This window comes from Megascapheus bottae, chromosome 12 (assembly GCF_031878675.1).
Source record: "Megascapheus bottae isolate mThoBot1 chromosome 12, mThoBot2.hap1, whole genome shotgun sequence".
Classification (NCBI taxonomy): domain Eukaryota; kingdom Metazoa; phylum Chordata; class Mammalia; order Rodentia; family Geomyidae; genus Megascapheus; species Megascapheus bottae.
The window spans coordinates 45,411,164-45,428,307 of NC_143520.1; the positions used below are offsets into that span (position 1 = coordinate 45,411,164).

The window sequence follows — 17,144 nt, forward strand, 5'->3', positions numbered from 1 at the left end:
AATTCTCTTTTAAGACTATATGCATAACTACAGAGAAAATACAGGGAGCATGGATTTCTAATGAATCACAAGGAAGTCAGTTTATTTACAACCATATAATATGCAAACTAAATACATCCAAGCATATGTAATTGTAATTTTACAGATAAGAAAAAAGTGAGTATTTTTAACATGAATAATAATAGGCATGAACTGCTTGTGTAGGGCTAGTCACTCAAACTTAGTTGTAGCTCTCCTACTTAGGTTGCATTCTATTCAAATGTGGAAGCCACATGCTCAAATGTCTATAATAGAGTTCCATTACTCTTTGTTCATTTTCTTTCCCCAGTGCATCTACAGAAGGGCTATTAAATCGCCAATGTATTTCATGTAACTTTATGAAAGAACAGTGTACATATTTTGATGCCAGTTTTAGTCCCATGAATCAACATTTCTTACTATTCTGTGAAGGTAAGATAATATATAATAAGTTATATAATTTATTTCATTCCTTTCATTTGATCAATATCTTACTTTCATTAATATAGCTTAAAGGTTTTAAATTATGGATGTACAAGGATACAAATTGTATCATGAAATAGAAATTGGGAGTAAGTGAATACAAGGAGCCTACTTAAATCTGAGAATATTAAAAAGTAAATTCATCTATCCCTACTGACAAAGCCATTACACAATAATAATTTTAATTTCCTATTCTTTAGAAAAAGCAAGAGTCTTGTTAGAATAGTGGCAGTATGTTAAGCAATTTAGTATCTATGGAAATTTAATTCCTTACTCTGGTCTTCTGTTTTCAGCACTTTCATTTGTCCCTTACTAACCTTGCAATTGCTGTGTCTTGGAGCAGTGTACTGTAGTCACACATAGCCATACATTTCCTCTAATATGTATTTATATGAATTTTCCCCATGATATAAAACTGTATTTCTCAGAAAGAATATGGAATTCCTGAGTTTCTTATATTGCAAGGAACTGAAAGGTACAGCTTCAGCTTATACCTTGTCATTTTTAAAGACACTTACTGTATATGAAAACAATGGCTCCTTTTATTTATTTTTTCTTGATATGTAAAGTGATAAAAAGGAAAGTACTTAAAGGGCCAGAAGTGTGGCCTTGCCTAGAATGTATAAAGCCCTGAGTTTGATTCCTCAGTACCATACACACAGAAAAAGATAGAAATCGTACTGTGGCTCAAGTGGTAGAACCTTGAGAAATCTAACAGACAGTGCTAAGGCCTGTTCAAGCTCCAGTACTGGAAAAAAAAATTAAATAAAAGCTAAATCAGATGAGCAATTAGCCATTAGACATTACACAGGTCTTTTTAATATAAAGTTACATGATAATATAGAAATATAATTAGAAATTACTGTAAATGTTTGATAATTCATATCTTTTGATAATCTATAATTCAAATATATATTGCATTATTTCTTTCATGGAATGGTGAACAGTTTTATCTTGGATGAGCTGATGAGGAATGAGAGTCATGAATCAGGTTTCTGAACAGCATTGACTGGTTTTTAAAGACTAGAAATAGGAGAGTACAACACACAGGATTGACTAAAGTCAGAGAAGTACAGAAAGAAAGAACACTGAGGTGATGGAGATGTTATAAAAGTTTCTAAAAATAATTTCTTCTCCCATGTATTATTCATTCTCTGAAGGAAGTACTCATGGAAAGGGATTGAATCTATTTATTTCATTTCTGTTTGTTATATCCCTTACCACAAAATGCTCCCATTTGGGAAAAATAAATCTATCATGTACCTATCGTACCTATCCAATAACTATTACTTACGTCTCTCTCTCTCTCTCTCTCTCTCTCTCTCTCTCTCTCTCTCTCTCTCTCTCTCTCTCTCTCTCTCTCTCTCTCTTTCTCTCCATATATATATATATATATATATATATATATATATTTTTTTTTTTTTTTTTTAACTCCAGGTCCAAGGGTCCCAGTGGCCAGCCTCCATAGCACGGACAACCTTGCAAGTGAGTACATAAGAAGACCACTTTGACTACTTAATACTTGGTATTCACTGTAGGTTCTATATTACTTATTTTGTTTGTCATACTTTTATGGAATCTGCCTCAAAAAATACCAACCATGAGACACACTGGAGCACACAATAAATGTGTCCTTATATATGTAAGGGAAGCAGTAGAGCAAGTGATTGATTCTATGTCACAGCATGGAGTGATCTAGTTAGTGTATCTGTTGCCCCTAAGTCCAATTAATGAGTGATTAATGCAACAGGTACGATCCAGCTTTCTGCACATTAGTACGGTCGGTCATTCTTTCCTGTTCCTCACAAAGGTCATTTTTCAAGAACAGTAACTTTTTAGAATATTTGAGGTAATCCCAAAAGACTGAAAATGCTGAGAATTTCAGAAGGCTAAGATTTGAGGATCATGGTTTCAAGCCACCCTGGCTGGGAAAGACCATGAAACTCATCTCCAGCTAACCACCAGAAAGCAAGTAGTGGAGCCATAGTGGAGTAACACCAGTCTTGAGAAGAGAAAATAGAAAGAAAGTAAAGAAAACCTCACAGACAGTGCCCAGGCCCTAAGACAAGAAAACACACACACACACACACACACACACACACACACACACACAAATTAATTAGTAACATGAACTTATCTCCAAAATAGATATCAGAAGGATGAATTCCTGCCATTTTTCTCACTTGTTTCTTTTATTTCCTTCTTTCACTTGTTTAAATTTTTTTAATCAATAATTTTATGTATAAAGATAGATTTTGAGCTATTGTGATCCTCTGCTAGGAGAATCCTAGATGTGTACTAAACCGTGGAGCCTATGTTTCTTTGAGTCTGCCTTCCTTCACTAAATACAATTTTTATAATGGTGAATTTTTTATCATTATACTGCAGTGATTACTATCATACTGTGTTGATGTAGGCATCTTAGAAGCTTTGGTGTAGAGCAAATAAAGATATAAAATTATCATTTTAAATGCCAAGTGTCATTTGCATGTAAAAGAGACAATTTATATCTCCCAGATAATATCACATGTTGGCTTACCACCTATCCTAGAGCAAAACATCTTCCAATTTCATGCTGTTTCCTTTTTTGTCAAAAAGGAAACAGCATGAAATTGGAAGTATTGTTTTGCTCTAGGATCAGGTGGTAAGACAACATTTGATATATCATTAGAGGCTATAGTAAATCAGTCTTCAATACTCACATGCAAAGAAATATGATTAAAAATGACAATATAATTAATAAAATAAAAGGTAAAATTTGATAGACTCATTTTACACAATGATTTTTCCACCTATCCCATACTTCTTGTGTGAGCTAAGGCAAATGAATTAATTTCACATTCCTACTAGTTCACATTCCTGCTAGTCACGTAAGCCAGTGTGCTTGCAGTATAATGAGATACATTATTGTCATAGGACGCTCTTAATAGATGACAGCTATTTGAATCACATTGTATATTCTGCCTTTAACAATGGGTAATTAAAAGGAGAAGCCTGATAAAATTTTAATGTAAATGTATCCTACTGTTACAAGACAGTACTTTTCATAATATTGCTGAAATTTTAAAACATGTCTTCCTATGGGAGATCTTTCTCATCATCGCATTCAGAAGCCAACTTGGATTGTCTAGTGATTGAGAAAAATTAAAAAGTAAATGTTACCAAGGATGAGGTGCTTTCTTTCCTTCTACAGAACCATTACTCATGGAGATAAAATTTACCACACAATGACATCTTAGGTTAATGAAAGTAAGTGCACCAGTGACTCAGTCATAACTACAGGAAGCAGAGAAGACAGGAGAATCCTGGGAAAAGAAAAATGAAGTATTCAACAAATCTGGAAAACCTTGTACCTTAGTAATTATCAAAGAAAGCAGAGTAAATGTAAATTTTCACAATAAATTATTAGCATACAAATTTTGCCTGGTGATGATGATGATACAGAATCTCATATGATTTTTTTCAAAAGTATACATTCAATCCATTTAAAAAAAACAATAACTCAGACCCAATCCTTCAATAGTTTATATTTTTTCTTTTCCTGATTAATTGGGGAAAAGCTCAATTAAAATTTTGAAACAAACCTATTGGTTATCAAAAAATGATATTATAAATAACTGTCATTTTAATAGCATTTGCTCAGCCTCCTTAACCATTTGCCATTCCGGAACCACATTTAGCTTTTAGTCCTTTTCTTCCTTGTATTTGACTTTGATGCAATTTTTGGAGATAACTTGTGTTGGTTGCCTTGGGGTTGCCAAGTGGATTCATTTGAAGCCAATCTTGTTGGCAAATGGAGACAAAGGAAAACATTTTGTGGTTATCTTCCCACAGGTTGTCTGTGACCCCCTCACAGAAAACCAGGACTTTGTCAGGGTGGGTCTCTCCCACAGCATTTCCATGTGTGTGTCTAAGAGGAGACTAATAGCTACTTTTCTTTTTTTTTCTTCTTTTTTTCATATATTTTTTATTGTAATTAATAGAAGGGTTACATGATATTTGCCACATAGATGGTGCATTAATTCCCATACATTGATACCCTTTAACATGTCTTGGTCCCTCCCCCCCACCCCCAGCCCTTATCTTGTTTTCCCCCATTCCCTATCCAATTTCAAATAACCAAATACAAATACATCTGATATATCAGGTAACAAAGTGAGATAGTGTAACAATATGAGATAACCAAGGGACAGCAAAAGAGATGAGAGATAACATAGTACCTTAAGAACAACAATCATTCATTAATGGCTTATGTTTCTATATCCTAGAGATCCTTTCATTTAGCATCCAACCACTATGGAAAGCAGTATGGCAGTTCCTCAAAAGACTAAACATAGAGCTCCCCTATGACAAAGCAATTCCACTACCTGGCATTTACCCAATCATCCAGAAACAAGGACATACTAAATCCACCAGCACAACAATGTTCATTGCAGCACTATTTACCATAGCAAAGATATGGAACCAACCTAGATGTCCCTCCGTTGATGAATGGATCAACAAGATGTGGTATTTGTACACAATGGAATTCTATGCTGCTGTCAGAAAGAATGACATTGCCCCATTTGTTAGGAAATGGAAAGACTTAGAAAGGATCATATTAAGTGAAGTAAGCCAGACTCAAAGGAACTTAGGCTCAGTGGTTTCCCTCACAATCAGTGGAAACCTTGGGCTCTCCTAGCAGAGATTTGCAATAGAGCAAAACCTTGATACAAAAGGCCATATAGTAGGACGCCACTTTTCTTTTGTCCTGATCTAGGCACCCCCAACAAGCCTTGGGTCATTCTACATACCACATCAATCTATAATTGGTCCTTTTAAAATCATTTTGTCAAGTTACTCTAATTAATGAAAAACTCCAAAATAGAGTGCTAATAAAAAAGAAAAAGATCAGTGACTTTGAAATGTTATCACGAGCAATTTTCCAGACATAAAGAGAAAGCCAGTGACCGAAATGAAGAGGACCTTGGTTCATGATAAGTCAATGACTGTACCTATTGAAATGTTTGATCTGAGTCAGGAAGTACATGGGCTTGTATAATACTTGATGAAAGAATAATAATTTTCAAAATATGATAAATAATTTAAAAATTCACAAGAAATTCAGGGGAATACATCTCAAAAGAATTCAAATACAAATTACATAAAGGCAGAGGGAGCTCAAGAAACTAATCCCTCCCAAACCCAACAAATCAGTAATTAAATGGGCAAGGGAACTAAAGAAAGACTTATTAAAAGAAGAGTTTAAAATGGTAGAAAAACATATAAGAAAATGCTCATCATCCATGGTCATAGAGGAAATGTAAATAAAAACAACTGTAAGATACCACCTTACCCCAGTTAGAATGGCCAATATTCTGTACTCATACAACGACAAATGCTGGTGGGTTGTGGAGAATGAGGAACCATACTGCACTGTTGGTGGGAATGTAAAGTAGTTCAGCCACTCTGGAAGGGCTGGAGGTTTCTTAAAGAACTGAAAATAGATCTCCCTATGATCCTGCCATACCACTCCTGGGCATCTACCCTGAGCAAGTCATCAAAAACAAAAAAGTGTTGCATCTACACACTGCATATGTTGTAACCAAAATGGCAATATGTGTCTTAATAGAAAAAAGCAAGGCAAAAGACAGTAGAACAAAATATTTAAAATACTGATTTTAAAAAACAGAATGGAAGTGATACAAAAATATTCCATTTTCTACAAAATATTTGCATTTCATAGCTAAAGTTCTCACAAATATAACTGCAGTTACTATCATTTATAAATGAACACAATTCTTAAAAAGACATTAGAAGGACCAGGATTTTGGCCTAGTGTAGAGTGCTTGCCTAGCATGCAAGAAGACTGGTTTTGATTCCTTGGTACTACATGCTACTACATACGTAGAAAAAGCCAGAAGTGGTGCTGTGGTTCAAGTGATATAGCACTAGCCTTGAGAAAAGCCCAAGGATAGTGCTCAGGCTCTGAATTTAAGCCCCAGTACTGGGAAAAATAACAATAATAATAAAAGAAATTAGAAGAGCTGAATTATCTATATTCCAAATGTAGCACAAGAAGAAAGCTCAAAAGTTTAAATGCAAAATTTCGTAACTAAATACTAGCAAATCAGGCATAGTAATTTGTAAATAGGATAATATTTTATGACTTTATCATACCCCAAATATTGTCTACTTTTAGTTAATATGATTTACCATACAATATAGATACCTCAAAGGACCTGGAAAAAAAGTATTTGATATCTTGGACAAATGCAATACCACTGTAGTAATAATTACCTCATAATATAAAGACAGAAAGGAAATTATAGCACTTGAGTGATTATCAGCAACATTTGCCCATATGATGCCTCACGATGAAAGAAGGACTGACCCTTCTATAGGACTAGAAAAGTCAAATGTTTGACATTCACAGCATTCTGTTACACACAGCACAACTCCTGAACATTAGGCAAGGGAAATATTGTAATGTAAAACAGGCTTGGTTCACAGACAATGACATGAGGGCAATATATTAAAGGAAAACAAGGAAACAAAAGACCATGGAAAACCCATGAACAAAGCTAGCTGTTACAAACAAAGGAATTGATCAAGGCTACAGACAAAGCTCAATATAAAACCTTCAGATGTTTTATTAAATATGACCTAAGTTAAAAGTAATATAACCTCCTTTTAAAAATAACATTGAAGAAATACAATATTTCAGAGTAAATCTCATAGAAATATCTAAATCCCCTATAATGAAAGATAAAGAACTTAACTAGGAAAAATGAAATATTGAAATGCATTGGATATCTTAATCTCTTGTCGCACGCTCTCAGCTTTCCTTCTGTCTTTCTGTCCTTGTCTCTCTCTCACACACACATATTTCAGACAGATTTGATTGAGGCTTCCTATTTTTAGCACATGAATTCTTCCCAAATAGATCTATAAATGTAAAGCTATGTAAGTCAAAATAACAGCAAGTTGCTGATAATCCTTTTATGTTTTGTCAGGTTTTGTTTTGCTTTCAAATTTTAATTGCTGTATTGTCAACTTCATTAAACTTTTCTTTTTTTTAATTTTTTTATTGTAATTAGTAAAAGGGTTACAAGTCCAGTTGGAGAATTGTGGCTATACTTGAGAAGACAAATGGTGAGAAGTGTGTTTAGCACAATTCCTGCTGACAGCAGCTGCAAAATATTTTGTTACCACACTTACTTCAATTTAAAACATTGGCTTTATAATACCTTTTTTGATTCACAGAATATTTTATATTGGAAAACAATTCTATGCTAAAGGAAGCTATTCAAAAGAAGAAGATAACAAAGCCTGAAATTAAAATCCTTCATATTGACGACTATGGTAAAGTTTTGTGCACATAATGTTATTCAAGATCAACTTTCTCAGCATCTTGTAGTTTTCCATATAAATGACTGTCCATCTTTAATATTTTGCTCTTTCTTTAAAAGAACTTCCTTTACAGTTGTCCTTTCCCAAAGATTTTATGGAACGAAACCAGTATGCTCTTCTATTAATAATGTAAGTATTTTGTTTATTTTTGGAATAAAGGTATTTTAAAGATTTTATAATTTCCCTAATGCCTCAAATGATAGCACTCTGAGTAGATAGAGATTAGAAACCTTATGTATGGAGTTTCTCAAGGCAGTTATCAATTGAGTTTCTTTTGGAATCCATCACTGAATTTATGTGGGTATGTCTATGAATTTTTTACATTCTAACCCAGGAATAATTTGATGCAGTACCTAGGAACAGTGATGCCACATACTGTGTTGTAGGGGATTCTGTTTAGCTATTTATTACTCCAGCCTTCTACTCTGTACTATTTGCTGGTGCAACATAAAGGAAATACACGTCCATTGCTTAGAGTTCTGGTTATGTTTCTATTACTTCCTCTCCACACTCAGAAAAATCTTCCTCTTCAGTTTGCCACTTTAAAATTGATTTGCAAATTGTGCTCAATTCATATTTTTTGAAAGAGTATGACTTTAGAGTATTAGGCAGAGGTTCCTGCCACCTGATGGGTAACTAACTTAATACTGATTTAGCACTGTATTCCTCAATATTCCTCAGAGCTTTCCTTATTAAGATCCCAGGTATTTTATTCATATCACAGTGCTTTAAATTGTCCAGAAACATATTTAGTGTCTTGATAGGAATAGAAAAATTGAAATTATGAGTACTGAGAATAAAGGATAAATACTCAATCTGAGAATCAGACTGCTTGGGTTCAGTCTAATTTGTCATTTACTAGCTGAATATGCTGGGGTAAATAACCTTTTGCAAAGATCTGTCTCTCCAAACATAATATGGCATTGTAATACAGCTAATGTTTCATGACTGCTTTATAGATTAAATAAAATAACATCACAAAATTACTTCTGTTTTGCCTAAGACATACAATATGTATAATTGTGATTATGGCTTATTATTTTTGTACTGGCTGTACTGATTTTATTTAGATATTTTAATTAAGAATAAATTTGTTGGTCTCTTTTAATAAGCAAAAATAAATAATGGAACACTTAATTTTCTCTTACCCTGATCTTTCTTCCATATCCTACAATCTTGTCTTGAAAGCACAGACTTTCCTCAGAGCATCATGCTTGGTCATCTAGGAGTGTGGCCTAGTGGTAGAGTGCTAACCTACCATGCACAAAACCCTGGGTTCAATTCCTCAGTACCATATACCCAGAAAAAGCCAGTAATAGTGCTATGGCACAAGTGGTAGAATGCTTGCTTTGAGAAAACTCAAGGAGAGTGGCACTACATATTTTTGATTGACTCATGTATTGTAGAGCATCAGGACTGTTTTCATATCTTGGTTATTGTGAACTGTGTGCAAGTACCTTTATGATATCCTGGCTTGTGATAATCTGCGTAGATGCCCCATTGTAGTATGGCTGGGTCCAAAGGAAAATTTATATTTAGTCATTTCAGGAACTTCCAGACTGTTGTCCAGATTGGCTGTACTAGTACACATTCCTACCAACAGAGCAGTCGAGTTCTTTTTTGCCCCATATTCCTGCCAAAATTTGGTAGTCAAATTCACAATGTTGTCCAGTCTAGCTGTGGTAAAATTAAATCTCTGTTATTTTGAGTTGCATTTTCTTTATGGATATGGATGACGAGCATTTCTTCAGGTGCTTCTTTGACATTCTTGCCTCCTCTGAGTAGTCTTTTCTTACTTATCTTTTGCCAATTAAGTGATTGCTTTATTTGCTTTGGGAGGGGCTGGTTTCTTGAGCACCTTCTATATGTTGAATAGTAGACTTTGTTTGATATATTGCTGGCAAAGATTTTCTCCGTGTCTGTTGGCTGTCTTTCTAGTTTAGTAACTATGTCCTATGCTTTGCAGGAACTTTTTTTTTCATATATTTTTTATTGTAATTAATAGAAGGGCTACATGATATTTGCCAAATAGATGGTACATTAATTCCCATACATTGATACCCTTTCACATGTCTTGGTCTCCATTTCCCTCCCCTCACCCCCACCCTCATCTTGTTTTCCCCCCTTCCCTCTCCAACTTCAAATAACCAAATACAAATATGTTGATATAATCCCACTTGTCAAGACTCTCTCATATCAGCCCATAGGACACTTCAAAAACTTCCTTCCTACACCTATAAGTTCTAGACTTCCTCCTACTATTTCTGTCAGTAACTTCAAAGTTTTAGGTCTGATACTGAGGTCTTTGAGCCATTTTGAATTGCTATCTGGGCATGGTGACAAACAGGGATACATTTATAGTTTTCTGCATATGGATGCCATGATTTCCCAACACCATTTATTAAAGAAGCTTTCCTTTCTCCACTGTATATCTTGAGTTCCTTCTCAAATATCGGACAACTGTAAGTATATGATTTTATTTTAAGCTGTTGTAATCTGGTCCATTGATCTTCAGGTCTGTTTTTGTGTCAATATCAAACTGTTTTCATTTTAAAATGATCTATTCTTTTTTTTTTTTTTGACAGTACTGTGACTGAACTCACGGATTGACTATTGTCCTTAGGCTTTCCTCAAGGCCAGTGCTCTAGGACTTGAGCCAGAGCAGCACTTTGGGCTTTTCTATGTGTGTGGTACTGAGGAATTGAGCCCAAGTCTTTGTGTATGCTAGCCAAGCACTCTACCACTAGGCCAAACTCCGGCACCATAAAATGATCTGTTCTTAAAAATAGCATTCTCATTCCTGAATTAGTTCTGCTAGAAAACATATATGGTCCAGAAGAGCACATGTACAATGTGGGATTTAAAATTTTTTTTCATATATTTTTTATTGTAATTAATAGAAGGGTTGCATGATATTTGCCAGATACAAGGTGCATTAATTCACATACATTGATACCCTTTCACATGTCTTGGTCCCCATTTCTCTCCCCCTGTTATGGGGTCAAGAGGAAGGGCTTCCATATCCCTCCAGGTGGGGATTCCATGTCCCACCAGAGACAGTCTCATGTAAAAAGGTGAATTTATTGGGGAAGTAGATGGTTAACTGGCCTGCCAGGGGAAATAGATGATGACCTGAACAGCCAGGGACACAGTGCAGATGCGGGAGTTGTCACTGTGACCCCAATCAGCCCTCACACAGGGTTTTTAAGGGCAAAACACAGCCGAACCTGGCCACACAGGTGGCCAATGGGATAGTTACATACACAGAGGGACCATTTCCAGCTCCAGACACACGCAGGTAGCCAATAGGGTTGCAGCCCAGTGTTTGAATTTACCTATCACCTTAGTTTTGGAGTTGGCGCGCAAATTGGGAAGGTCTCCACACAAAGCAGGCCCACCCCCACCCAAGTGAATATCCCTCCTCATGGGGGGTGGGGAAAAGGTCAAGGTTGCCCCCCTCCCTAGAAGGCAAAGGTGGCTGGGCTGTACCAGATATCTCTTCTCATGGGGCGGGGGAGGGGGGCTGTCAAGGTGGATGGGCTGTACCATTATCGACCTTCCACAATGGGGGGGGGGGAAGACTCTAAGGCATTCTGGATGGCACCAGTCCCTGCTCCCCTTAACACCCCACCCCCACCCCTCATCTTGTTTTCCTGCCTTCCCTATCCAATTTCAAATAACCAAATACAAATATATCCAATATATCAGGTAACAAAGTGAGATAGTGTAACAATGTGAGATAACCAAGGGACAGCAAAGGAGATGAGAGATAACATAATACATTAAGGACAACAGTCATTCATTATATGGTTTTTGTTTCTATATCCTAGAAGTCTTTTCATTTAGCGTCATACTATATGGCCTTATGTATCAACGTTTAGCTCTATTGCAAATCTCTGCTAGGAGAGCTCAAGATTTCTGATTATGACAAATGAGGGAAACCATTGAGCCTAAGTTCCTTTGAGTCTGGCTTACTTCACTTAATATGACTTTTTCTAAGTCTTTCCATTTCCTAACAAATGGGGCGATGTCGTTCTTTCTGATAGCAGCATAGAATTCCATTGTGTACAAATACCACATCTTGTTGATCCACTAATCAACTGAAGGACATCTGGGTTGGTTCCATATCTTTGCTATGGTAAATAGTGCTGCAATGAACATTGTTGTGCTGGTGGATTTAGTATATCCTTGTTTCTGGATGAATGGGTAAATGCCAAGTAGTGGAATTGCTGGGTCATAAGGGAGCTCTATGTTTAGTCTTTTGAGGAACTGCCATAGTGCTTTCCATAGTGGTTGAACGAGTTTGCACTCCCACCAACAGTGTAGTAGTGATCCTTCCTGGCCACATCCCCTCCAGCATCTGTTGTTGTTAGTTTTCTTGATCCTGGCCATTCTAACTGGAGTGAGGTGGAATCTTAGAGTTGTTTTGATTTGCATTTCTTTTATGACCAGAGATGCTGAGCATTTCTTCATGTGTCTATAGGCCATTTTTGTTTCTTCTTCAGGGAAGACTCTCTTTAAGTCTTTGGCCCATCTTTTAACGGGATGGCTGTTACTTTGGAGATTAGTTTTGGAGTGATTCATTTTTTGAGCTGTTGATATATTTTAGATATGAGGCCTTTGTCTGTTGTATGGTTGGTGAAGATCTTCTCCCACTCTGTAGGCTTCCTAATTAATTTACTAGCTCTATCCTTTGTCATACAAAAGGTCTTTAGTTTAATGCAGTCCCAAGTATCCATCCTTTCTCTGATTTGGTGTGATTCTTGGTCCTTACTAAGAAAGTTTCGACCTGTGCCAAAGAGGCCTAGTGTATCTCCTATTCCTTCTTGTAAAGTTTTCAGTGTGTCAGCTTTTACCTAGAGGACTTTGATCCATTTGGAGTTAATTCTAGTGCAGGGTGACAAAGAAGGATCCAACTTTAGTTTTCGGCATGTGCTTAACCAGTTCTGCCAGCACTACTTGTTGAAGAGGCTATCTTTCTTCCATTCTATTTTTTTGGCTCCTTTGTCAAAGATTAGGTGGCCATAGGTCTGTGGTTTAATATCTGGGTCCTCAGTTCTATTCCATTGGGTCTTCAGACCTGTTCTTGTGCCAGTTCCAAACTGTTTTGATGATTATAGCTCTGTAATAGAGTGTAAAGTTTGGTATTGAAATTCCCCCCGTTCTTTCTGCTAAGAAGTTTTTTTGCTATACAATGTCTTTTATTATTCCATATGTAATTTTGGATTGCCTCTTCTATTTCTTTAAAGAATGACATTGGGATATTGACGAGTATTGCATTGAATTTGTAGATAGCCCTTGGCAAGATTGTCATTTTCACAATGTTGATTCTTCCAATCCAGAGTCATGGTAGCTTTTACCATTTCCTCAGTTCTGCTTTAATTTCCCTTTTCCAGGTTTTAAAGTTTTCATCAAAAAGGTCCTTTACATTCTTAGTTAAGGTAATTTGTAAAGGCACATCTTTTTTCCTCCTTGATATGATAATGTGTTACTTTATTTTTTTATTTTATTCTTTAATTTTATTGTCAAGGCAACATGCAGAAGAGTTACAGTGGATGAACATTATAACCCCCTCCCTCATAGACTCCATGAATTCCCTCATTTGTAATAATTAGTAAATGTCTATCATAGACCTAGCAGACGATCACATTAACCCAAAAGCTATATGCATATGACCACATAAGAAGATGCTAAGTGAAATGAACTCCAAGATATGAAAAACAGAGACTTTTCTTAGTGGTTGTTGTTTTGAATGTACTATGTGAAATTATTTCTTTTTTTTTTGTTTTATTCCCACCTCCATGGTTTAGCCTCTGTAGTCACTGTATTTGATTTCAATACGATGTGTAACTGAATTTTTTTAGAAATGATAGATTAAACCTTACTGACCAACAAAGAGCCAGGATATTACTCAGTAAATACAAGTGAGGATTTTCTGGTAGTTAATTGGAGTTGAATGTTTCATGCACTTTCCTCTCTAGGCTGGCTTTGAACTATGATCCTCAGATCTCAGCCTCCTGAATGGCTAGGATTGTAGGTGTGAGACACTGTCACCCTGAAATATTATTCTTTTTAATGTTTTGCTTATTTCTAATTATGTATATGATATATCGTATAATAAATGTTTATCATGTTACTTCTATGTGTGGAAACTCTGTTAAATATTTGGAGAGATTACACTAGAATAGCCTTCATATTTGTTCATTCAGTCTGTCTTTATAGTGCCAGCATATACAGGGAAACCTTCTAGAAATTAACTTATAAATCTTTCATGGGTCAAGCTGAAGGACAATGTGAAAAATATTCTGTTATTGCAGATGTCTGTTTAATAAATCACTATTTATTAATCTAAAAATGCTTAGAATAAGGAATCCAGTTTGGGCTTAATTTTATTTATTTATTTATTTTCTTTCATCACTATGAAGTGGAGCAGTGCAGATCATAGGAATTTCATTCAGTGCCGAGGACTCACCAGTTCATCTCCTTGCCTACTTTTCCATGTCAACCATCTGCATTTGCTGCAGGTTTAACCCAGAACAGCAGTGGTAATCATGTTGTACGTATTTATAAAATACAAGCATATTTGCTCATCACTTTATTCATCTTCCTTGAATCCCACTGATACTTGTTCAACTATTAAGGCTTATCATCATGAAACTTTCTTGCATGCTCTTGTCAGTCCTTTTAAGAGTCCCATCTGCATCCCTTCTCTGTTCTTGGACTTGGGTTTTGAGACAGATTGGTCCCATGAGAACTCTCACACTTTGATTTTGTGAAAGTATGCTGCTGTATGCTCGTTAGTGAATTTATATTGCCCACCAGGACTTGTCCTACAATTTCCCAAGGGAGATCTACAATTTAAAACTGAATAACTAGACAAGTAACTTGTAGGCTAGTTCAAGGTATTTTCAAACATCTTAAGGAAGAACCTTATTTTGTGCATCTAAACAGCTTCATATAGTTTTTTAATTTCATGTGCTCAATATCGTCTTGTTTGTGTAGTCCTGTGTTTGAGTCTTTAAATAAGAGACACTGGCAAATATGTGTTGATAGAATATACAGGGCAAACCTTACTCATTTATATCTAGATAGTGTCATCATTTAATCAAGGTTTAGCCTATGAAGTTGTAACAATTGAGTGATATGAATGCATATGAACAACTTGGAGCTGCATTCTATGTAATTATTGTGTTATATAACTTATATATTCATTCTTGATAAATGAAATATTCTTGTAATTTACTAAAATAAGTGAGTATGGTCCCTGAGTTTTCACACTACTTTTTTAATTTACTTCAACCATGGGAAATACTGCTTAATAACGGTGACTACCATCAAACTCATAGGATCTCAGGCTTTATGGCATTTTGTTTGTTCCTTTTTGTTTTGCCTTGATTTTTTTGGTTCAAAGGTGTTTTCTGGTACTTCATTCTTTTGTTTGAGCCTTGTGAAAAATTAAAAGGTCCTATTGCATTTAGTTCTGATGTAACATTCTGCTTTCTAACAATACTTTTTTCATCCTCTGTTGATTATCTACTCTACTACATCGGTGAAGTATACAAAATTCTCATCTGAGTAGGTAGTTCTCACATGAGTCAGAACAACCCCAAAGAGTAATTGGGGTACATCAGTCTGGGTACTACCACCTACTTGATCCATCCCCACTCATTCTCACTCAACTCTTTCTTTCCACCCCTGTGTGTAGTTGTATGTGAGCACACACAATCTAAAACTGCCCAGCTTAAAAGTTGTGTAGGCCAGGAGTTTGGTCTAGTGGTAGAGTGCTTGCGTAGCATGCATGAAGACCTGGGTTTGGTTCCTTGGTACCACATACATAGGAAAAAGCTGGAAGTGGTGCTGAGGCTCAAGTGGTAGAGCTCTAGCCTTGAGAAAGTCCAAGAACAGTGCTCAGGACCTGAAATCAAGCCCAGGACTGACAAAAAAAAAGTTCTGTAATACTTTCAGACCTACTTTCAGTTAATTCTGGTTACACTTCTGTTTTAAACATTTAACAATACAGCAAAACAGGATAGTAATAGGTGCTTTTATGTCTTTTCTATTTAATTGACAATATCTCAAAGTCTATTTGTATTATTTTACCATAACACATTAGTTGGAGCAATACTACTGTTGAATAAATATTGAAGGAACGTAGGAATGAATGAACCAATACATAAATGAGAAAACCATTCTATCAATCACCCTTGACTTTTTCACCAAGAATGAAATAACCTTGAAAAGAGGAGAAAAATGATGAGTATAGTATAAATGTGCATGCATACTCTAGATGAGTCAATTTCTTCACAATCTATGTTCAGTAAAAGTAGAAGTGAGTTTCTTGTTTCTTTTCTGACTATCTGGATAATCCTGAAAAGTGACTTTCATCAGTTTTCATAGATTCTTTTTATATTTTATTATTAACTCTCCTTAAAATATTAAGAATTACCAAGTTATCTACTCTATTTATTGTTTATAGGACATCTTGCCAAAGATGTATCTTCAGTTCTTACAGAAATTATGCAAAGTAAATAATTGTTTTCATTTTAACACATGGGAAGTGTAAATAGAATGTGTCATGTATATTATCCATGAGACCATGGGGAGGAGAGAAATTATGGATGAAAATGGTATTTTATTTTTGGATGAAAGCCCATCTTTAAAAAAACTAATAATATTTGCTTACATAACCCAGTGTACTATGGTATATGGCACATCATTACAGAACATTGACCCAAATCAGAAGAATGTTCCGTACAATTATAGTTTATAACTTCTTGGGTTTTTCTACAATAGAGATGACAATGATCTCTAGTACATAAAATTATTTGCACATTTATTTGTTTATGATAAATATTTGCCTAATTTGTCTTCAGTTTGGAGTAAAAGTTCCATTTATAGTAGCTGATATGATTCAAAAACTATAGAATATTTAACTTTGAAGATAGATATTGCTGCATTTTATGTAGTGAGACCACAGTTTATATTTTAAATTTATCAATTTTCTTTATCTCATCCTATTAAATAGAATAGAAATTTTAAATTGTAAGTTAAATTCATATTTACTACATAGGTAATTATCAAGAAGATGAAAGAAAAAGGCTAGATGGTAAAGGGGAAGAAGGCGATCAGTTTATTTTGTTTCACAATCTATTAATATTTATATTTCATTATTTAAATACTTTTAAAATACCTCAACCATGTTAATGTATTTTTAAAAAGTCACAGGAGAGAAAATGCTAATTTAAATGAAC

The 17,144-nt window shown here is 35.2% G+C and overlaps 1 protein-coding gene across 2 annotated transcripts in view; it reads left to right on the forward strand.

Moving 5' to 3' along the window:
* The window catches only part of Dpp10 (dipeptidyl peptidase like 10), a 636,241-nt gene that overhangs the window by 580,805 nt on the left and 38,292 nt on the right, over positions 1–17,144 (forward strand). For both annotated transcript variants that reach the window (XM_090342925.1, XM_090342926.1), the window contains exons 16-19: positions 329–450; positions 1,939–1,986; positions 7,747–7,845; positions 7,953–8,022. In XM_090342925.1, coding sequence (XP_090199051.1) covers positions 329–450; positions 1,939–1,986; positions 7,747–7,845; positions 7,953–8,022 — 339 coding nt within the window. The remainder of the gene's footprint in view (positions 1–328; positions 451–1,938; positions 1,987–7,746; positions 7,846–7,952; positions 8,023–17,144) is intronic.